A 22934-nucleotide genomic window follows, 5' to 3' on the forward strand; every position below is an offset into this window, starting at 1 on the left:
CTCACTCTCCCACCCTCTCTCTCTCACTCTCCCACCCTCTCTCTCTCTCTCCCACCCTCTCTCTCTCACTCTCCCACCCTCTCTCTCACTCTCCCACCCTCTCTCTCTCACTCTCCCACCCTCTCTCTCTCTCTCCCACCCCCTCTCTCTCTCTCTCTCCCACCCCCTCTCTCTCTCTCCCACCCTCTCTCTCTCCCACCCTCCCTCTCTCTCTCTCCCACCCTCCCTCTCTCTCCCATCCTCTCTCTCTCTCTCTCTCCCATCCTCTCTCTCTCTCTCCCACCCTCTCTCTCACTCTCCCACCCTCTCTCTTACTCTCCCACCCTCTCTCTCCCACCCTCTCTCTCTCTCTCCCACCCTCTCTCTCACTCTCCCACCCTCTCTCTCTCTCCCACCCTCTCTCTTTCACTCTCCCACCCTCTCTCTCACTCTCCCACCCTCTCTCTCTCACTCTCCCACCCTCTCTCTCTCACTCTCCCACCCTCTCTCTCTCACTCTCCCACCCTCTCTCTCTCACTCTCCCACCCTCTCTCTCTCACTCTCCCACCCTCTCTCTCTCACTCTCCCACCCTCTCTCTCTCTCTCCCACCCTCTGTCTGTCACCCTCACCCACTCTCTCTGTTTTATCTTAACTGCCGTATACCTACACCGAAATAACCTATTCTGCTTTCTTCCAGATCTGACTCAAGTTTCACACGGGAGACATCGGAAGACAGGTAGGGAACACCTCCCTCCAGTATAGTATCTTGAGGGACTGCGGATCAGGTAAGATCCCAGGCGGGATTGCTGCTTTGGAAATTGTTAAGAGGGGGCATCCTGACACTGGTTAATGGGTTCAGAAGTCATTCACGTCTGGCTTTTTTTTTGGTTCGGTTAGTGAGGTCAACACACACACACACACACACACACACATACACACACATACACACACACACACACACACACACACACAGTACTTTTCGAAATAAACCTACGTTTCTATGAAAATGTAAGTTTTTTTTTTTTTTGTGGCCCACCTAGACTTAAACCTTGTTTATTTGGCCCTTGTTAGCATTTGAGTTTGACATGCTTGCTTTACACTCTTCTGCCCCTCCTTACATCTCAGCCCTAATTTCTCGCTATGAACCATCCAGACTCTTGCGTTCTGCTCAAGGATGTCTTCTCTCTACCCACTTTGTATCTAAAGCCCTCTCCTGCCTTAAACCTTTCTCACTGACTGCCCCACATCTCTGGAATGCCCTTCCCCTCAATATCCAACAAGCACCCTCTCTGGAAGGGAACCTCCTGTGGCGCTGAGGTATGAATGGAAGTATGATCTTGTGCAAAAGTTCTTGTCTTGAACTATAAGCCTCAGAAAAGGGAGACAAAAATGCATCAGGGGGAGAAGAAGCGTGGCAGACACGTGAAACGTGCGTCGGGACGTAAGGCGTCACAGCTTGTGACGTTACTCGAGTGGCGACTTTCGAATAGCAGCATCAGGAACAGGCTTGTATTGATTCTAACAGCGCATTTGGCAGCCATTGTTTACTCTGACGAGGCTACTGTGGCACAATATTGAGCATAAGTGTATTATTACAGATTGATACAAACTATGGTTATACTGCGCTATCTAGGAGCTTATTTTGGCAACTAGAGGACGAATTACGCGCATGCTGTTGTCACACTATTACCCTAGTGATCATTGAGACTCTACTATGCAGGTACTTACCTTTCTAATAACACATAACTGTTGTGCATAGCACCAGAGCACTCGGAGAACCTAGCAGGCAATAGCATACAAACGGAGCTATTTGTATACTGTGATACAAGCAGTGGCAAATATATTTCTGTTTTGAGTACCATCTATCATATAGTTTGTTATCCACATGCTCCTAGATCAATTGTCAGAATACTAACACAGAGACACTTGCTTATCTCTATGTGATGGCGCTGTGATTTATATACATCATACATCTGCCTAACCTTTTGAATTTGAGATATCACTATCAGCTGCGGTTTTGAAAGTCTTGGATATGTGTATATATGGTATTGTACCGACTCATGTATGATTCAATACACATCCACCACTCAATTAATAGGGATTTTTAACAATGTATATGTGTTTTTAATATCTATGTAGATTTAATAAAATTTTATTATTTTCTGATTTCCTCTGTGATTCTGGGAACTACTCAGACATACAGTATCTAACTGCAGGACCATTTATGTCCAATGAATATGGCACTACTTACATGACATGAGATTGCTAACAATAAGGGAATCTTTTCAGATCAATCTTTTGATCACCACCGATACTATTGTATACAATACCCTTAAAGCACCTGTCATCTATACCTTTTCGTTCAAGCTACTTAAGGTGTTAGCGGTCTTCTTCACGTATTTAATGTCAACAAATTGGATTGTAAGCTCTTCGGAGCAGGGACTCCTTTTCCCAAATGTTACTTTTATGTCTGAAGCACTTATCCCCGTTAGGGCTGTTATATACAGCATGTGGCCGTGTGTGCCTATGCGAACGCGCGTGCACGTGCCAGCCACATGCTTTTCATGTTTATAGAGCAGGGAGCTGTGTGTGTGTATATGCAAGTATATGTGTGTATATGTGTGTGCATGGGTTGTGTGAGTGAAAGGAATACCTAAGCAAGATTTTTTAAAGAAAATAAATGTTTAATAAATATTTTTTTTTTATTCCGCAATCATTGACACACACAGCCATACAAACACACATCCATGCATACATACATACATACATACATACATACATACATACATACATACATACATACATACATTTCAGAGCCGGTAGCGGCACAAAAAGATGAATTTCTTCATCTTCGCCGCCGTCTGTCGACTCCCTGCTCCCTGCCGTGCGCGCACGCGGTCCTTCTATAGAAAGGCTGACTAAAGCCAACTAAAATTCCGCGCGCCCACGGCACTATAGAACGTGCCTTATGTGTTATTTATATTGAAGTGAATCATTTTTGCTGGCACCTACAGAGTTTTGATAGGAAAAATTCCTTGTGTTGTAACAAAATTCCATAACGGAAGTGACGTCACTGCTGGCAGAAGAGGCCACCAGTGACGTCAGGGGAGGGAGAGGAAAGACTGTCACACACACACACACACACACACACACACACACTGTGACACAATCACACACACTGACAAACACACACAAGGAATTCACAGTTACTATAAATATAGAAGTGCAATAGCTAAAACACACGTTCCAAGTCAAACTTCTTTGCGTTTTGTCACTGAAATTGTGTTTTGATTTTTAATTTAAAACATCACCATCACAAATACAATTTCTGTGACAAAAGACAAAGAAGTTTCACTTAAAATGCGCGTGCACAGCACACACACACTTGTTTTTAATGTTTGTTATGTATATGATTGTCAGGTATATTACTGCTGTGAAGCGCTATGTACATTAATTGCGCTATATAAATAAAGACATACATATATAATTTAAGGCCACGTGTCTTCTTTCGTTTCTTCCCTATTAAAGTGGCATACCTCAATCCTCAAACACACCAATAGGTTTCCAAGGTACACTGCACCACTAACGTTTAGTAGGCTCTTTATTATGTCACATTTATTTGGTTTGTGAAATTCACTTATGTCCTGAGTCTACAGTGTCATTCACTAAAATGAAATATCCATTAAAATGTTATTCTGTGACCATGTAACCTGCGTTGATGTTTTCAATGATTAAATCTGCTATGTGATGTGAGAGTCACAGGCCTGTCTTGGAAGCAAGTCTTGCTCATTCTGTAACTCTATAGACTCCTATATTTTACTGGATTCTCACTGTTCAAAAGTCTGAGTTTCTCTTTACAGCCCCCTCCCCCACCATCAAAGACAGCAAAACCAGAGCAGGGAATTAAGGGATCTTCTGGCATGAATCAGTGACATTTAGAGATAAATCTTTGATGTTCCTTTACAAAAATCTAAAATGGATACTTTACAATACCATTGAGCCAATCAGAGATCACGACCTATGTGTTGATGTTTGAAATGCGTACTTTAGAGGGCATATCAATAGGCAGCCTTGGTGTGGCCCTTGGACTCTCAACTCCTGCTAATTACATACTAGTTGCTTAGGCAGTTAAGTGCAATTTTCCACACAAACTCGCTTCCAAGTTAAGGCAATTGAAATATATATGGTACAGATGTTAGAAATGTTTGCAAAATGTTGAAATATAATTGTCACAGAACACCAGAACTTAACACCGGGATCAAGGCACCAGACAGGACAAAGCAGTTCAATAAAGAGTATTTATTCTGGCCGGAGCCAGCAAACACAACACAAAGTCACCATTTCAGCTTACACTTGGGACAAGGAGCAAAAGTGAGTAAAGACACTGGCTCTGATAATAACGACACTAAGTTTGAATCAGGAGAAACCGGTGTCAGCTTTGTGTGACCCTGGGCAAGTCACTTTATCTCCCTGTGCCTCAGGCAGCAAAATCATAGCTTGTAAACTCATCTGGGCAGGGATTGTGCCTGTAAAATTCCTATGTGCTGCGTACCGCGCACTGTACTGTAATTGTGAAGCGCTTTAAGTCCCATTAGGAGAAAAGCGACATATGAAAATAAAGTTATTTAAATCTATTATTACACTGACCCAAATCTGGAATACTGCGCGGTTCTAGCCAACTAGGTGCCAGGCGCAATGTCCAAGGCTTACCCTCCTATGGGGGCAGAGACCGTCCAGACCTCTCTGGTGCAATTGTCAGTTGAGCACTTTTTCAAATTCCGTGCTCTCTGCTTCTCCGAAAATGATGGTGAAAAACGAAGCACTAACATAAAGCAAACATCACGAGGTGGCCCCAGTAAAAAAGGCTTTATTAAGGTCTCATAGACTAACGGTCAAACAAATGCGCACCACCTACGCGTTTCGCGCCGCATGAGCGCTTTATCAAGGTGTATGCTTAGTAGGATCATAGTATGCTTTAAATAGCCGAACCGGCACGACTATCATACAAGCTCATGATTGGCCCAACCGTAGGGTGGATGCTCGTACTCTTTTGGTTCCTCAGTAAGCCACATCCACAAAGAGGGAAGGGCTGCCGAGGATTCCCCTACTGCGTACCATACTCCGTAACAAACTTACAGAGTGGCTAAAAGACACATAGTAACACAGCAAAAGTGAAGAATATGCTAAGAATAAAAACAACAAAGCTAATTGGCACCTAAACCAAATGGTAATAAGCAAATCTTCACAATGTCCTCACATGAAGCATGAGCTAGTGAAAAGATACTATACAGTCAACAGCTGCAATATGTGCTTAGAGATTGTCCTTTTATTAAGTAAAAATGATAAATATGTATAAGTAAGACAAAAAAGGCAAGAATAAAAACAGCAAGAATCCTTAAATTAACGCTTACAAACGAATGCATCTTTCTTAATCCCTGCAACCAGCAGTGATCTTAGGGAATATAGAATGTTATACATGGGATATTGAGTAATCCCAAAGAGACCTATTAGTGACACCATGATGAAGCGCTATACGCGTGAAACGCATTGTGTTTTGCTGCCTCTTTAGGGGTCTCTTGTATGGATCTGTTTTTTCACCTTGGATAGTTTTTCTCTACTCATCTTGTTATTAGTGATGAGCATTTGGATCATAAAGGGGGGGTCTTTCCTAAGAATTTATTTAAAAAAATACTTTTTTTTCTGCTTTTCCGGCAATGCACAGTAGCACTTTTAAATCACCCACTTGGATAGGCTCCCAGCCCACATTTTCAGGTGTCTTTAGTACAGCCTCGGAGCACACCGCTTTGTCAACTCAGGATCACTCAGACGTGGAATGTTCATTGGGTTCCCCTAAGACTACGCTTATAGTGCCGGCGACGTCATGCTGCGGTCGCTGGAAAAATCAAATTGAGATGACTTCCAGCGATCGCGACCAAGGCGTCGTGTAGCGCTTACTATAAGCGCACGTGACGGCGGCAATGCATTTGTTTTGATGCAACGTGCCGTCACTATAAGTGCAGGCTTACATAGATTCCCTGCTAGGAAATCATGGTAGATGGGACTGCGACCAATCACAGCACAGATGCTGCACACGGACCAATCAGGACAAGATGGCTCGTCTGCATTGGCAAATCAGGGCCGGAGGTGGGGCGAGTTAAAGGGCTTGGAGGGAAATACAAACCAGGCCAATGGGAGCAGCGCCTAGCAATGGGAGCTTGGCAACGTATTTCTCGAGAGGCAGGATATCACCTGCTGGGCTTGGCACTGCGATGTCCGGGGGATGGCGAAATACTCCGCTTTTCAGATGGAAGGACCCCCGGCCTGATCTCCATCTGACCCCAGCCACTCTTCTCTTTACACACAAGGAGCTGACATCAGGATCTTAACCAGGCTCCAAAGTCAAACTCAGTGTTTACATTCAGTGTCTTTACTCACTGAGCCACTCCTTCTCCCATGTCAGAATGTTGACAATAGATTTTTGGTTCAGAACCCACACATCTTGCTGATTTTGGGCTTTCGACATCTCTAGAGATATTAACTTTCACCAAAATCAGTGTGAATTTGGGGTTCTGCGCCACAAAGTGGCATTATAATAGAAAAATACTGATTTTTATCAGTGAGACTCAATTGTAGTGTAACCCTTATTCCCCCCCCCCCAATCTCACATAGGTTCTCCTTGGGAATCTACTGCTCAGGCTACGTGTCTTAGTGTGGTGCATACCTGCTGGTAACGGGGGGGCTGAGTCTCCCGCGATGACATGGGGGATCAGGACAGGCTTCTGGGGTTGTGCCTCAATCTCACTTACTGGTGCAGCGCCTCCATCTCGTGCAGCTCCCAGCAGCCAGATCACACAGCAAACTGTCTCCCTCCAGGATGTCTTTGACCTCACTCCCAGCCTTGGGCACCGAGAGTGGGTCCTGCTCTTCCCCTATCCTCTTTTAGGATAGTAGGTATCTGGTACACCCTCTCATTCCCCGTAGGGAGGCGTCAAGCCTGCCAGTCCTGGCAGCTTGGTCTGGGTTACCTTGTCCCTCTCGCTCTGGGGACAGACTCACTAAATAGGAAGTGGTAATACACTAAGTAGCTCCAGCAGGCACAGCCCCTGTGTCTTCTGATTGGACACAGAGCCTGATGACACTGACTCACTGCACTTCCTGAAGTGGGGAAAACCTATGATTGCTCCTGGCAAACCTGCCCTTACGTAGGGATTACTGCCAGGAGGAGGGCAGACCTATAGCCCAAACCACACAGGGCTACAGTAGTCTAAGGGATTGTTTGTGGTAAATAAAATAAATGAGACAGACTCCATATGAGTGAGTGTGTGTGTGTTTTTTTTCATAAAGAGTCTTTCCAGATTAGTTGACACATACCCAATCCAGGCGAGATCATTCATAAGAATAGCCATGTATTATTTTCATATAGGCCACATACAATGTTTCGCAAGCTACAGCAGGCAAATTATTAGTGTTCATCCTAAAATATAAACATCCACATATCCTTGCCAGCTTTCAACCACTTATACAACAATGGGCGCCATTGCCCGAAGTAAACATGGCCCCCCCAACGCTTCACGCTGCCCACTCTGTCGCTGCACAAAAGCCCTCCACTATCCCGCCTTCACTTCAGGCAGGGAAGGGGTTACAATTCGCGCCACTTTAAACACCCGCCAGAACGCTCGCTGGGTCTATTGTTCTGCTACGTCACCGCGTCCCTCCCCCCCCCTCCTCGCGCAGAGTGACGAAGTGAGTGGCAGTTTGGGGAGGTTATTGGCGCGAGCGGACACAGCAATTCACCGGGGAAACAGCAGCGCTTACGGAAACCGGGTAAGAAAGAGTTACCGGGGCCCACCGGAGGGACCTGCGGCCTCCTCTTCCGCGGTTGGGGGAGCGTGGGGATGGGGGGAGACGGGTTTGGGTCACAGCATCGTGTCTTTATAGCGCGCGTGTGTGTAGTCGGACGGCCCCGGAGCACATCACCGGCAGGGAGGGGGGGCGGGATAACGGTTGGTGGCGGGAGGGCGATGCTTTCGCTAGATGCACACGGACGTCTCAGTTGTTCCTTTGCTTCCCCCTCTCTCCGACCGTCCATGTGCTGCTGAGCAGGCGGGAAAGTACAGAGGGGGTAACACGTAGCAACTGGGAGTCCCTGCGCGGTGCGGGCCTATTGTATGAATGTGTATGTGCAGCATAAAGGCCAGGGGCGCCTAAATATATAAAGGGCTCGTGCTATAGTCTTTATTCCGTGTCCCGGTCAACGGTGCGTACACTTTAATGTTTCACTTTTCACCGATGCTCTTTGTGTAAAGCTTTGCAAAAAAAAAACCCCATTCATTGTGTGTATATGCACAAAGGGAGTATGTGGCCTATTTGCAGGGTGCAAAGATATCAATGGTGAACACTGCATGAGAAGGGGGGGGGGGTGTAATTGCCAATAATATAAAATATATCTAATAAACTATTGTAGTTGCAAAACTTTATACAAAGTATCGGTTTTGAAACACTAAATGTTTTTATTGTTTGGTTACTAGAGGGATATAGTATGTATATGTACTCTCTATCCGAGGTGCTGTATTGTATATTTTATGGGGATGGTAATTTTTCCATTGTATTTTTCATAGTGCATGTATAATGTGTTAAGTATACTTGTATAGATATGGTTATTTTCTATGTATACAGTTATATATATATGCATGTACTAAAGGTTTATGTATTTTACACACAGGCCTACATAGTGCTGAAGTGCGATAAGGTGACCATATAAGTTTAGATGCAGGACAGTCTGGAGCAGAAGGTAGTAACTATATTTATATCTATTTAAGCTATGTGAGTATACACGTCAGTGGGGTCTGGAGAGTTAGTTGCCATCCTGTGTGTCTGTTTCTGTAATAACTTGCACCCTGGGCCCCTCTGGTAAAGCTCATCCCTGTGCATCCAGCCACTGGGCTGACTCGTGGCTTTGCGCGCACACCAATGCCTGGGCCGCCATGGCACTGGGAGCGCTATTAATGTTTGAATACAACTTAAAGATCCATCCACAAATCAGGGCGGCGGCACACAAGGGTTGATCGTAGACGCTTTAAATATATTCTATTGTAGGCTATAACCGCTGTTATATCAGATTCGCGACCTGCCATCTGTTAATGGTCACAGAGGTTGTTAGATGCCGGTATAGATACATGTGCATGGTGGCTCGGCGCCGGAAGCCCCGCTCTTGGCACTGGAGGAGGTGAGCCCCGGTGCGGCGCGGGCTGCATGCATTGCTCGTTGTGAGCACGTACAGGGCTTGATAGCGGCTCGCGGTGCGCACGCGCGGGCCGCTCAGTGCTGGGAGCGGGGGTTGCGCGCGCTGCTCCTCTTCTGGCCTCCGAAGACAGCGGCTGTAATAACTGTATACATAGCGGGCTTGCACGGTCACCTCGGTTACACCGGTAAGTGGCACGCTTTTTTTTTAACTTTCCGCGTTTGATGTCGATACATTTTGGAGCGGATCGACGTCAACTCATTCGGTGCCGGATGGACCCTGGTTTTGCAAGGCCGACTGGCAGTGAATGATTATCGGTGATGGACTCCGGTTAGGATTAATCCTTGTAGCTTTGGGCCCTGTTCTAATGCACCCAGCGGCCTCCGTTATAACGAAGGCGGGTGCAGCGTTGGAGGCCCTGCTGGCTTGTAGAGCCTGGGCCCGCACTGCGGTGATTACAGCAGGGGTCGCTATCCCTGATTCCCTGCCTGCAATCCTCCCTTCCACGCTGCATTATCAGTATCCCACCACCAGTCCGCTAGGGAGCACTGGGATAACACCCACGTTTTTGGATAATCCCTGCTCTGATCTCGGGCATCTCGCACTATGGCCGCAGCCCCATTACTCTGCTTCGTGTGGTCAGATCCAGACTTGCATTGATTCCTGGTTCCCCCAGCAAATTTTTAGTTAATCTTCTTCAGCACCCTGTTTATTTTTATTTTTTAAAAGTGAAACTTCTTTGCTGGCACCTACCTAAATTCTCACAGGACTAAAACTCCTTCATGGAGACACAAGCGTCATGCTCCCCCGCTGGCTCAAAATTCGCACAGTAGTTCACGCAGACGAAAATGCGATCAGGCGAGCAACCAGTACTTTTGTAAGCAAACCTGCCACAGTACCAGTACTTTTTTATTTTGTCAACTTTCAGCTTTCCTTTTTACCCTAACTGAAAAAGAATAACGCAAATACAAAAATCCAGATTCACAATTACCATCCTTAATAATGGCTAAAACGAGCTCAGAAAGAACTCGAGAGTATCGAGCTCGAATTAGAGCAAGTAAACCACCCAAGAAGCCACCTAAAAGTGCACTAGAGCGTAACAGAGAGTGGAGAGAACGAAAGAAGCAACTACAGGTACGATTGCAACAAGATCAACCGTTACATTTATCTATGCCTCAAACATTCAATTTAACTCCACACCAATCCAGCCATTACAACTGCAAAATCAGGTTCCACCATTGATGCAGTCTTTCAACGGCATTTAGATACTTTACAATCCAAAATGTTTCTAACTTGAGTTAAGTCAATTGTATCATGTGATCAAATAATTGTATCAACAGATACTAGGAGATTTCTGCAGAAAAATAAAATAAATTACTCCAGTGTTTCATTCAATCAAAATGTCAGTGACAAAACACGAAGTTTCACTTAGAATGCGCGTTCTCTGCACCCATCTGTATTGGGGGGGGGGGGGGGGGGTTAAGAAATATGAGCCAACATACTATGACTGTTAAACTCCCTTCACTTGGTCATATTAGTGGGCTTCAAACAAAGCACCTTATCTAAAAGGATTAAAAAAAGACTGCTCTGACTAGACCATTTCAAGCTGCATGGATTGGGTGGGACCAGTGAAAACAAACAGCCTGCCATGTGAAAACTCCTGCATCTTGTGGCCCTTTAAATAAAATCGGTCGGTATTTTCTTTTACAATGTTTGTTTTTTGCTGCTTCAAGAACAAATTGTTTTCTCTGTACTGCTAATTAAACACAGCTTAAATAGGTCTGTTCTGTAGATGAGACATCCCGGGTTTGAAACCTTCTTAGGCCAAGCTCACACTGCCTGCTACGGCTGCGCACCTCCGCCGCACGCTCCTGCAGCCCAGGAGTTTGGGCGTGATGAACGTATCACGAAGCTGGTTCGTCTATATTTGGCTGAACCAGCTCGCACGGCTGCAGTCAAATTTCCATTTGGGTTGTGGCGACAAAATGTCGCAGCGGCAACGCTGTACTTTGCCACCACAAGCAGTTTCTAGTGTGACAACTCACCCACTAGCCTCAAAGAATGACGAGCGTGTGCGTGCATGCGACGACGCAAGCACCGTGTGCTTGGCCTATGGCCTCGTTCAGGGTGCTGGCTTCGGAGGGAGGGCGAGCTGCCGTGGGACACAAAGTATTCAATTTGAATACTGGTTGTCAGGGTAGTAGCAGCTGCCCTGTCTCCGAAGCCAGGAGTTGACGCTGGCTACAGTTTCAATAAACGAAAAAATCGTTTTTTGAAGCTGCAGCAGCGTCACTGGGACCTCGGCAGCCAATGAAATCATTCTTCAGAATGATTTCATGACTGCAACTTGGATCCCTAAGCTGCTGTCTGTAGCCCCGCCCCCTCCAACTCCTGAAAAAGTCTGCTGGGGATAAACACAGATCGCCCAGCAAACTGCCGCCCTCCCTCCAACTCCTGCAGCTGGCACCCTGAACGAGGCCTCAGTGTCACAAATGATGTGGTCCCAGGGAACTCATTTTGACTGGAGGCTGTGGATGCCCTTCTATATTTATTTTGGTGTTACTGCAGGCTGGAGTAAATACTTTTGCAACAAGTAACGGCAGGGTCTTTAAGCACCACATCTGAAGTAAATGCATTACAGGTCATGAATGAGCTATGTAAGTGAATAAGGCAAGCTGTAAAGTTAAATTTTGTGTGGCAATAGTGGATGTGTATATATTTTTCTGTTTTTATTGTTGGCAAATTGTCATATAAATTAAAACCAGTTATAGTCCACATTGTATACTGACTTAAGTTTCTATATCTACATCTCAATATATTGTTTCAAACTATATTAAAAGGCTGAATAAAAAGCTATTATGGCATGTGGGTGCCTATTTCAAGGGGCCTTTTCTGGGGAAATATCACTTTCTTATGAATGAAAACTATTTGCATTGGTTAAAAATGTATCCACACGAGTCTATCACACTGGTATGACTTGGTGTGCTAACTGCACATGGATATAATGTAGGGCCCCACTTCTCAGCGTTTCGCTTCTCAGTGATCCGCCAATACGGCGGTACCGAGAAGGGGTCCGCCATGTCTGCGCAGGATGAGATCGGCTGATTTCGTGTGTGCAGAACGGGGGACTTCAAGTCTGCACTGAAGGGTAGGAGACGCAGAAAATCGCCAGTTCCACTTTTCGGTGATTTTTCGTTTTGCGGCAGCACCATGGAACGGAACCCGCCATATGAGCGGGCCCCTCCTGTATACAGATATATTCGGTTTATGTACCAAGTGAACATCTGTAATGTAAACTGAGCACTGGTTTGTTTGAACATTAGTTGATGTTTTGTAGATGTACAAAGTTAATGGTTCATGTTGGATCCTAAGCACTGGTGGCTACTGCCTCACTTAAATTAATGCTGTTTTTTTTTGTTTTTTTATATAGCAGAAGATGGGGAAGAAGCAGAATGGCAAAGGCAAAAAGGTGGAAGAGGCAGAACCTGAAGAATTTGTTGTAGAGAAAGTTTTGGACAGACGTGTAGTGAATGGAAAGGTTGAATACTACCTGAAGTGGAAAGGCTTTACAGAGTAAGTAATATTGTGGTCATTGCTACACGTGGCTAATTTCAGCATTGTAGTTTTGCAATAAAACAATTGGATGCTGGTTGATACACATTCAGTGACCAGTGGTGGTCATAACTGTTGTTGGAAACGGTCATGTGCATTGATATTTATTTTTTCCCCCAAACATCAAGTCTCACACTAGTAATTGTACCCATTTTGCTATATATATATATCTCTCAGTAGGCTATGAAATGCATTAAATACTTTTTTTTTTTCTCCCCCCGTTAGTGTTGGCTTCATTTTAATAATGGCATCACAGGTCATTTCCACAAATATATAAGACCATTGACCAATATGCCTATGAATACAATGTTTCTCAATGTTTAATCACAAAGGGATTAAGTAAAAATTAATAACTAAAGGCTCTCTGGATAATTGGAGACACTATTTTATTTCTCAAACGTTATGAACTAATCATCTACAGATAACCCATTAAATGGTTACTCCTTTGACCCATAAGTCCCTATACCTGCAGTACATGGAAAAAATTCTCCTGTTACTTTATTTTTTTGCATGGAACTGGGCTAACCTGACGCAGTCACTTGGGTGAAGCCCTGGAGTTGAGGTGCTGTAGTTCAAGATTCAAACCCTGATAATCTGCTGGTTTTTGTCTACATACAGTGGCACTCTTGGCATCCCAGAAATTGACACGTTGTCTTTTACTTCCAGTGCAGACAACACGTGGGAACCAGAGGAAAACTTGGACTGTCCAGAGTTGATTGAAGCCTTCCTCAATTCTCAAAAGGCTGGCAAAGAGAAACCAGAAAGTAACAAAAGAAAATCTGTATCTGACAGCGAGTCTGAAGACAGCAAATCAAAGAAAAAACGAGAAACTGTAAGTGCGCTCATTTCAAATGGAGCATAATAAAAATACATTGTACCCGTATCCCTTATACCTGCGGTGCGCAAAGTGGGGGATGCGCCCCCCCCAGGGGAGCATAAGAATTTATAGGGTGGGCGCGGCGGTTACAGAGGCACCCGTGCTCTTCCCCGTGACATTTAAATTAAATGCCAGGGGAGACCTCTTAACTCCCTTACCTGGTCGACGCCACGGAGTCATGACGTCACACGTCTCCATGGCAACGTGTGGCGAGGTGACGTCACATGACCTGCAATGTCATTTTGCGCCGAGTCCTTAGAGGGGGCGCGAACGCTGGGGCCGCAGATCAAAGTTTGCGCACCCCTGCCGTATGCAGTTGATGCAACCTCTCTGCATGCTTTATTTTGTGAAGTAGTTATTTTTTTACTGCTGATGTGATTTTGTATTTGCCATTTCTACGGTCTGGGAATTATTGGCCTTGTGGTCTGAGCATAAGTGTTAGTTTCACACACAATGGTGCTTCTGTCTTCTGCATAGAGTGAGGGAGTGGCTCAGTGAGTAAAGACACTGACTGGCACTGAGTTTCAAGCAGGGGAGCCTGGTTCAATTCCCGGTGTTGGCTCCTTGTGACCTTGGGCAAGTCACTTTATCTCCCTGTGCCTCAGGCACCAAGAACATAGATTGTAAGCTTCGTAAAACTAGCAGCGCTATACAAGATATTATTATTATTATTGTAATAAACGGAGTGAAAGACCACGTCATGTTTAGTCATTGGTTTCTAATGACTTCTGGTAATTTGCAAGGTGTGTAATGATGTTTGTGACTGGCATGTTAATATTAACTACAGTACATAATTTTTCCATGCCTCTTCTATATGGACACTGAAGTAACTTAAGATTGGGCAATCAGCAAACGCCATACATTCATCGCCTATATCTAAGCTAATCTTACTGACAATTCTTTAAAACTGGCTTGTGCTTAACAAATCTCATTGGCGAAGTTGCCTTGTTAGGCACGTCTGTGTTCCAAAGAATGCCAGGGGTGACATTGAAACCTGGGAATTGGTGCAGTCACTACACTTATTGCAATGCCTGTCATCTTGCTTTAGATGCTTGACTTTGAGAAACCTGTATGAACAATTTGACGTTTGGATGCAACCAAAACGTCGCAGGTGGTTTGCCGTGGTAACTGACACCATGGTTTTCACGCCTGCTATGACCACCCCATGTTTAAATATCCTGTGTGGGACCGCTACATTTATAGCGGTGCCGCACAGGACATTTAAACATCCAGTTGATAGACCTGGCTTCTTGGTTGGGAGCAGACATCGCAGCAAAATGTCCATCGGCATGCTGCCCTGTGGCAAAGAGTCACGGTGCTGTTTTCATCGTTTTCTATTCCGTGTATTAGAGTCTGTGATGGTAATGAGTGCTTTAACTAATATTACAAAGTAGATGGGATTACATTTTAAAGGTTGAAATATTCAGTTACTGTAACAATGTAAAGATGGTCGGCTGTATTGATTTATTTTTTTTGTTCCCTTCCTAGGTTGACAAACCAAGAGGATTTGCTAGATCTCTTGATCCAGAAAGAATAATTGGAGCTACTGACAGCAGTGGGGAACTAATGTTCCTTATGAAGTGGTTAGTACAGTAGTTGTAGACATGTTTCATAAGGCGCGTCCCCCCCCCCCCGATGTAAAGTCACCAAGTAGCAGTGACATGACAAGTAGTAATTCAAAATAATTCCAGCATTTGAAATATTCATATTCTGAAGTATATCCTCTAATTGGCATTATTAAACAGATGTAATCTTGATGAACACTTGGTGCCCTATTGACATACCTGGTACATCATGTATGTCATGCCAGGGGCTGTTGTGATGTTCCAGGTACGTCGAGCACATTTTGTCCCGTTTCTAGAAGATATTGCATGAAGTGACTAAAATGTATCCTATCTTTGCTATAGGGCCAATAAAGATAAGGAGGGACAGAAAGGCTTTGCCTGTGCAAACTCCTGTTAAGCACATTGGGGTATCACACGCGAGTAATTGGAGGCAATAAAACCCTTCCAATTTTCAAATCTGTTTATGAACTAAAATAAAAAATAAAAAAAACTGGGTGTGAGCCAGTCGCCTTGGTTTAACTCCACCCCCACTTACTTGGGCTGTTACTGCACCTTATGACCTCCAAAAATCAGCAGACATATTTAAAGCGGCCATCTTTATTGCATATTTATTATTTTAAGCCATTTCTTACCTGAACTTGGCTGCTCCCTCTTACTAGCGCCAGGCACACATTTGCCTGTCTGCCACAAAATGGCCACAGGGTCAGGGCTCATACTGGTAGCCAGTAGAAGCAGACAGTGACCCAAGGGCCATATTTGTAATTTCTGTCAAATGGCACGCACAATTTCTCTGGAACCGCAGAGGTTGGAAGTACAGATCGGCTTCTGTTCCCCAGCCCCTGATTCAGGTAGGAAACCTTTTGGGAAGATTACTGTAAATGCTAAACTTTACATGACTTGGTCTGGAGATGTGAACTTGTCAAACATTTGATTGCGGTAATCTGGATTTGCTGAATCTAAATAGTGTTAAGCGTGTATCTTTTACTTACACTTGGTTGACAGGTTTAAATAAATAAATAAATAAATAAATAATGAACTTGCTCTTGTTACAGGAAAGACTCTGATGAAGCCGACTTGGTACCAGCAAAAGAAGCAAATATGAAATGCCCCCAGGTTGTGATTGCTTTTTATGAAGAGAGACTAACTTGGCATTCATGTCCCGAAGATGAAGCACAATAAAGGTTATTGCTATTTATGTGGTTTTTTTAATTTTTGGTTTTTTTTTAATCGGCCACCTGAACCGATAAATGAGGAACTTGAGCGTAATTTTTTTTTTTTCCCCTGTCTTTTTGGATTAAACAGCACCAGTAACTTGGCCGAAATTGGCCTTATGTAATTTACATGACATTAAGAGCCTTTGATATACAAACGTATCTATGTAGGCTTTATATAAGCTTTCAGTACTCTGCTGAACCCTCTGCATCTATAATGCAAACTTGCAAGTGTTTTTGTAGCCTTCTATTGATGTGCATGTTAATGCTTTACTACTTAGCCCCTGTCTTTCCCCATGTTTCCTTTAGTGCCAGACTTTGCTTGTCTGGAAATAACTTTGTAGTAAATGGAATGTTACCTGACTGTATATTGTTTACTTCATTGTAAATACTGGTGAGCAGTGTTCAATAAATAGTTTTTATATTCTCCTTAAATGTGTACGTTGACTTTCTCTAGGTCTGTTTCTCATGCTAATACCCAAGCCTGTATGGACCTTTTTGGTAACGAGTGTAAATCATGACTTGCATAGGGTCAACAGAGATTCACTTAACGCTGCACATCGCACAGTTTCTGTACCTGAGGGATTTCCAGAGTAGAGCCTTGACCGTGCTACCACTGGGAGATTAGTTTGCAAGAAATTAGATGAGCCATCTGTTTCCTGGTAGTTGAGGAAAGAAAAATAGTTGGCGTGAAATTGCCTTTATTGGCTAGCACAGTAAAGTGCTAATACTTTGGAAGTGGATGTCTCTTGAACAGGAATTTCCCAATGGAAAGGTAAAACAAAGATTAAACTGGTATGTATTCGCTATACATTAAACTGTAGCAGTGAAAAGGTTAATTTGCTCCTAGCATAAATTAATATGCATTTTACTTGCCTTTCCTCTGTATTGCCCTTTCCGATAAAACAAAATTCTATCTTGTTCTATACCTTCCTATGCCACCAGCATCAGTCCTGGAACTAAATTCTATTAAAGGTGCAATATCACTTAGCCAGATCAAATACATTTTATTTCCCTCAATATGTGCATCAATACAATCCACACAATGTAATTAGTCAAGTTGTCAATTGATCTGTTGTCCTGTGATCAATTGGTGAATATTTGGCTTGGGGGTGCACGAAAAGGCAGTACAGGAGTATTTGCATATTAATGACAAGGTTCTGTGGGGAAGATCATGTGACCAGACAGTCACTAGATACAATTGAGTGCTGCACTGCTAGAGGGCAGGGCTCAAAGGGGTGTGCCTGTTTTGCAAGGGGATGTGACTTTGTACATAGTTGCTATGGAGAAAAAAAAGGCTTCTTACATTATAATACATTAAAAATGTAGTTCAGAGTTGTTTGAGAAAATACTTGCAGCATTTTTTATATTACAGAACTGTATTTTTTCCCCCAAATGTAGTTGCTTGGTCTGCAGATTTAAAATAATTGAACCATACCAACAGCAAACATCAGTGCTTGTTTTTCTGGAAGTTAGTTGCACTATTATTTTTGTTTTGTTTTGTTTGTTTTTTTTTCTTTCTCCCTAAGGACTTCAGAGGAAGCATTTTGTGAATTAAGTATTTACACTTGGGCTGCATTGTCATCGGAGTCCCTGCGAGGCATTTCTGGCTGTAAACTCTTGTTGCACACTGACATCCTACCAAAGGGACTAGCCTGAAGAAATGCCCCTCCCACAACTTGACTCGCCGTGTTTACAAAGCAAAAGGGTGTGCAGCTGTTTCGGTCCTTCCATGTAGTAACAAAGGAGGAAGGAGTAGGTGGTAAACCTTTTTATTGGACCAACAAGTAATTGCATGCTTTGGAACCCAACGAAGGATCCGGAGAGGTTCGAAAGCTTTTAACCAACTATGTTGGTCAAATAAAATGTGTCATACTACTACACTCCCATTTACAAATATACAAGTTTTAAATTGTTAATCTCTCCTTTTTTCTTTTTTTCCAAAACATAGCCACTACATTTAGTCTGGTGCTCAAGGGGCCCCATGACTGGCTACATCATGCTGTTAGGGGAGATCAGTCTGTACTCTGGGAAATTGTATTGTATGTCTTTATTTATATAGCGCCATTAATGTACATAGCGCTTCACAGTGGTAATCAAATAAATAACAGTATAAATAACAAGTCATGGGAATAAGTGCTACAGGCATAAAATTAACATTAAGGAAGAGGAGTCCCTGCCCCGAGAAGCTTACAGTCTAATTGGTAGGGAGAACGTACAGAGACAGTAGGAGGGAATTCTGGTAAGTGCGTCTGCAGGGGGCCAAGCTTTATGTAACGTGTTCAGAATATCCACAGTGCTATTAATACGCTTCTTTAAGCAAGTGTCTCTTAAGGTGAGTCTTAAAGGTGGATAGAGAGGGTGCTAGTCGGGTACTGAGGGGAAGGGCATTCCAGAGGTGTGGGGCAGTCAGTGAAAAAGTTTTAAGGCGGGAGAGGGCTTTCGATACAAAGGGGGTAGAAAGAAGACATCCTTGAGAAGAATGCAAGAGTCTGGATGGTGCATAATGAGAAATTAGGGCTGAGATGTAAGGAGGGGCAGAAGAATGTAAAGCTTTAAGTGAGGAGAAGAATGGAATGTGAGATGCGGGATTTGATCGGAAGCCAGGAGAGAGATTTCATGAAGGGAGATGCGGAGACAGATCTAGGAAAGAGTAGAGTGATTCTGGCAGCACTGTTTAGGAAAGATTGTAGGTGAGAGGCAGGAAGGCCGGACAGCAGGAGGTTCCAGTAATCAAGATGGGAGAGAATGAGGGCCTGAGTCAGAGTTTTAGCAGTCGAGCAACAGAGGAAAGGGCGTCTCTTTGTTATATTGCGGAGGAAAAAGCGACCGGTTTTAGATATGTTTTGAATTTGAGGAGCGAATGTGAGAGAGGAGTCGAGTGTGACCCCTAGGCAGCGTGCTTGGGCTACTGGGTGAATGATCGTAGTTCCAACAGTAATGTGGAAGGAGGTACAAAGGCCAGGTTTGGGAGGAAGTATGAGGAGCTCTGTTTTTGCCATGTTGAGTTTAAGGTGGCGGAGGGCCAACCAGGATGATATAGCAGAGAGACATTCAGAAACTTTGGTTTGTACAGCAGGTGTAAGGTCGGGTGTTGAAAAGTACATTTGTGTGTCGTGAGCATAGAGGTGATATTTAAACCCAAAAGATGTTATTAGGTCACCTAGAGTGTGTAAAGAGAATAGGTCCCAGTACAGAGCCCTGGGATACCCCCACAGAGAGATCAATAGAGGAGATGTTAGCAGAAGAGTCACTGAAAGTATGATGGGAGAGGTAGGATGAGATCCAGGATAGAGCTTTGTTACGAATACCAAGAGTATGGAGAATGTGGAGGAGAAGAGGGTGGTCCGCGGTGTCATGCTGCAGAGAGGTCAAGTAATATGAGCAGAGTGTAATGACCTCTGTCTTTGGCAGCATGGAGGTCGTCAGTTATTTTAGTGAGGGCTGTTTCCGTGGAGTGAGCAGTTCGGAAGCCAGATTGTAGAGGGTCTAGGAGATAATAGGTGTTGAGAAAGTGGAGCAAGCGAGAGAATACAAGACGTTCAAGGAGTATAGAGGCAAAAGGCAGGCAGGAGACAGGTTGATAGTTAGAAAGACAGGTAGGGTCGAGCTTGCTGTTTTTGAGTAATGGTATAACTGTTGCATGTTTTGAAGGAGGATGGAAAGGTTCCAGAGCAGAGGGAGGAGTTAAAAATGTGTGTGAGCGTAGGGTTAAAGACAGAGTAAGGTTTTAGGAGATGGGAGGGAATGGGGTCAAGAGAGCAAGTGGTAGAGGGAGAAGAGGCGATCAACAGCGACACATCCTCCTCTGAGACAGTGGAAAAAGAGTCGAGGAAGAAAAGGAGGGGATGTTCTGACGTATGGATTTCACTTTTTCCTTAAAATAGTCGGCAAAGTCCTGAGCGGAGATGGAGGAAGGAGAGGCAGGTGAGGGTGGTTTGAGTAGAGCATCAAAAACAGAGAACAGAAATGTAAGGGTTTCCAGATTAATTAGTGCCATTATCACTCTGAGGGGCAGTCTTATGATTGCAGGAGTTGGGGCGGGGGGAGCTTGTGGCTTTCCAGCCACCAAAGCTAAATATGAACTGGTGTGTTTCTTTTCTTTTTCCCCCCCCTCTATGTAGGTGGGAACAAATTGCATTCTGTTGCATACTCTACACTGAGAATCCTGGTTTGCCTTTACTGAGTTATTTGTGGTGTACTTTGTCATTAGTTTTATCAATATTTCAGTGGTGCTTTTACTTGTGGGTGGTTTTGTTCAGATTTCTGCAAGCATCTAATGTGATGTTGCCTCCATATGGATGCACTGGGAAACTTATTGCCTCTTGCAATTCTAGTGGGAATACAAAACCTTCATCTGTCTTAGATATGTGTACAGACTTTGCAAGAGTGCCTCCTGGAGGTCATGATCCTCAACCTCTGACTTGGAAGCGCCCCCAACGTTTTGCAAAGCAATTTGTAATGTGGTCTACTCTTCTAGTAGCCCTATCATATTGGGAGTGCACTGGTGCCTTTAGCAAAGGTTCATGGAGGGGTGGCGTGGTCACTGCATAGCTGCTTTCTGACCTATCCCCTGCCCTGTCTCAGAGCTGTTCTAATAAAAGAAAACTGATTGGCTAGAAATAAACACTTTGCAAGCTGACAAATTCCAGGCATTACTGAATGGTTACAATTCTGGACATTATTCAATCAGAGCAGGGATTTCAATAAAGCTTGGCATTTTAAAGCTTTAGCCTATAATAAACATTCAAATAGAAAGCGTTAACATGGAATACATAAAAACAGAACTGTCCAATATAATCACTGTCCCATTGATTTAGAGTGCTCAGTTCAAGTGAATTTCACAGAGCTGAAAGTTGCACTATGTCAAGGATGTTTTGCTTTCATATACTCCTGGAAAAGAGTGTAGATGGGGATAAATGGGATCATGGAGATCCACGGCTGAAAGTGTGTGTGCATCCAGAGGAAGATCAAACTAACTGCAGCTGTGCTAAGTGTGAGACACTGTTCTGTCAGAACACAGTTACTAGCAGTGTATGGATGGTAGCAGTTGTCTAGGTTATTAGATACAACCAGCAACAGAACTTAACAGATCAGTATTTAGCCTCACGTCACTGTCATCTACTAAATATCCGACGATGTATGTCTACTTTAACAGAATCCACATTAACAAAGTCGCTAAACAGTTTTTCCATCTGATACGCACATCAAAAGAAATCCAATGCAGATTGAACAAGGAGTAAGACGTTTACCTGGTTTACAGTCAAGTGAAACGACATCTGTGACGTTTGATCCAAAGCGTTTCGTCGCAATGTTGGTGTGATGTAACGCATTACGAAGAAACCTATCGGGTGACTTCATCAATCTGGATTGGACAACTGACCACTGCGACTATCCATAAACTACTACTATCTGTTCTGATTGAGAAAGACAGGAGTGAGATTCACACTTGGCACAGCTGCAGTTTTTTTTTTGCTTTTCCTCTGGATACACACTTTCAGCTGCGGATCTCCCGATCAGATTATTCCCATCTACACTTTTACATGAGTATATGACAGCGGGACATCCCTGGCAAAGCCCAACTTTCATCTCTGTTAAATTCACTTGAACTGAGCTCTCGGCATCCATGGGACAGTGATTATATCCGATATTGATGTTTTTATGTTTGAAAGCGGGGTACAGTGATTTTCAGCCGGGGTTCCGTGAGCACCCCTGAGGGGTTCCGTGAGCACCCCTGAGGGGTTCCATGGCTCCACTCCCAGCTGTCCTAAGCCCGGTGGCTCGAGCTCAACAGCAGCAGCCGCCCGGTCCCTGCTATCCTTCCTCTCCCTGCTGGTGCCGGAAGTCGCTTCAACTTCTGGCTGGCAGGGGAGGGGAAGGGTCAGACAAGAGCGCACGCACATGTGCTGGCAGCTCTCTTAAAGTGAGATTGTGTGGGTGTTTCCCAAAATTTCAAAATCGAATTCTGGGGTTCCCCAACCAAGAAAAGGTTGAAAACCACTGGCTTAGTATATGCTAGCATAATTATTTTATAATTAAATTCTTATATGCAATTGCCATAGGGTGTGCTCTCTTTTCTCACAAATTACTAACTGTTTAGACTTCATGGTTTTGTATGACGTAGAGCAGTATCCAGATCATCCAAATAATAAAAGAAACACGTTAATTCCTCCTCCCCATAACAAAACGATCATCAATAGTGGTAATATCTCAACATGTTCAATAGGGTGACTATATTGCTTAAAAGTAGTAATATAAAGGACCACATTTGGAAGGGTTGCAGTACTACCCACCACTGTACCGTAATCTGCAAATAAACCATTTTCAAATTTGAAGTTATTCTTAAATTCATTTTTGTCTCCTCTATTCATTTTCACACTAGGCCATATGTTTCTACCTTATCGTATTTTCCATTTCCACTCAACATCCATTGTAACCAGATATCCCT

General features: G+C 43.9%; 2 protein-coding genes across 7 annotated transcripts in view; both read left to right on the top strand.

Moving 5' to 3' along the window:
- Window positions 1–16915, top strand: part of CBX3 (chromobox 3) — a 19360-nt gene extending 2445 nt beyond the window's left edge. Inside the window, exons 1-6 of one of the 5 annotated variants that reach the window (XM_075586819.1) lie at window positions 7667–7804; window positions 8703–8771; window positions 12652–12794; window positions 13500–13665; window positions 15199–15293; window positions 16328–16915. In XM_075586819.1, coding sequence (XP_075442934.1) covers window positions 8748–8771; window positions 12652–12794; window positions 13500–13665; window positions 15199–15293; window positions 16328–16454 — 555 coding nt within the window. In that variant the 5' untranslated portion in view covers window positions 7667–7804; window positions 8703–8747 and the 3' untranslated portion in view covers window positions 16455–16915. Of the gene's footprint in view, window positions 1–7492; window positions 7805–8702; window positions 8772–9251; window positions 9409–10162; window positions 10356–12651; window positions 12795–13499; window positions 13666–15198; window positions 15294–16327 lie in introns of those variants that run through there. The other 4 variants (XM_075586820.1, XM_075586816.1, XM_075586821.1 and 1 more) reach the window with 4 other exon arrangements.
- A 146-nt stretch (window positions 16916–17061) lies between these two features.
- Window positions 17062–22934, top strand: part of SNX10 (sorting nexin 10) — a 94115-nt gene continuing 88242 nt past the window's right edge. The window contains exon 1 of one of the 2 annotated variants that reach the window (XM_075586824.1): window positions 17062–17281. The gene's annotated coding sequence lies outside the window, so the exon portion shown is untranslated. The remainder of the gene's footprint in view (window positions 17282–22934) is intronic. The other variant, XM_075586825.1, reaches the window with a different exon arrangement.

Source organism: Ascaphus truei, chromosome 2, assembly GCF_040206685.1.
Source record: "Ascaphus truei isolate aAscTru1 chromosome 2, aAscTru1.hap1, whole genome shotgun sequence".
NCBI lineage: Eukaryota > Metazoa > Chordata > Amphibia > Anura > Ascaphidae > Ascaphus > Ascaphus truei.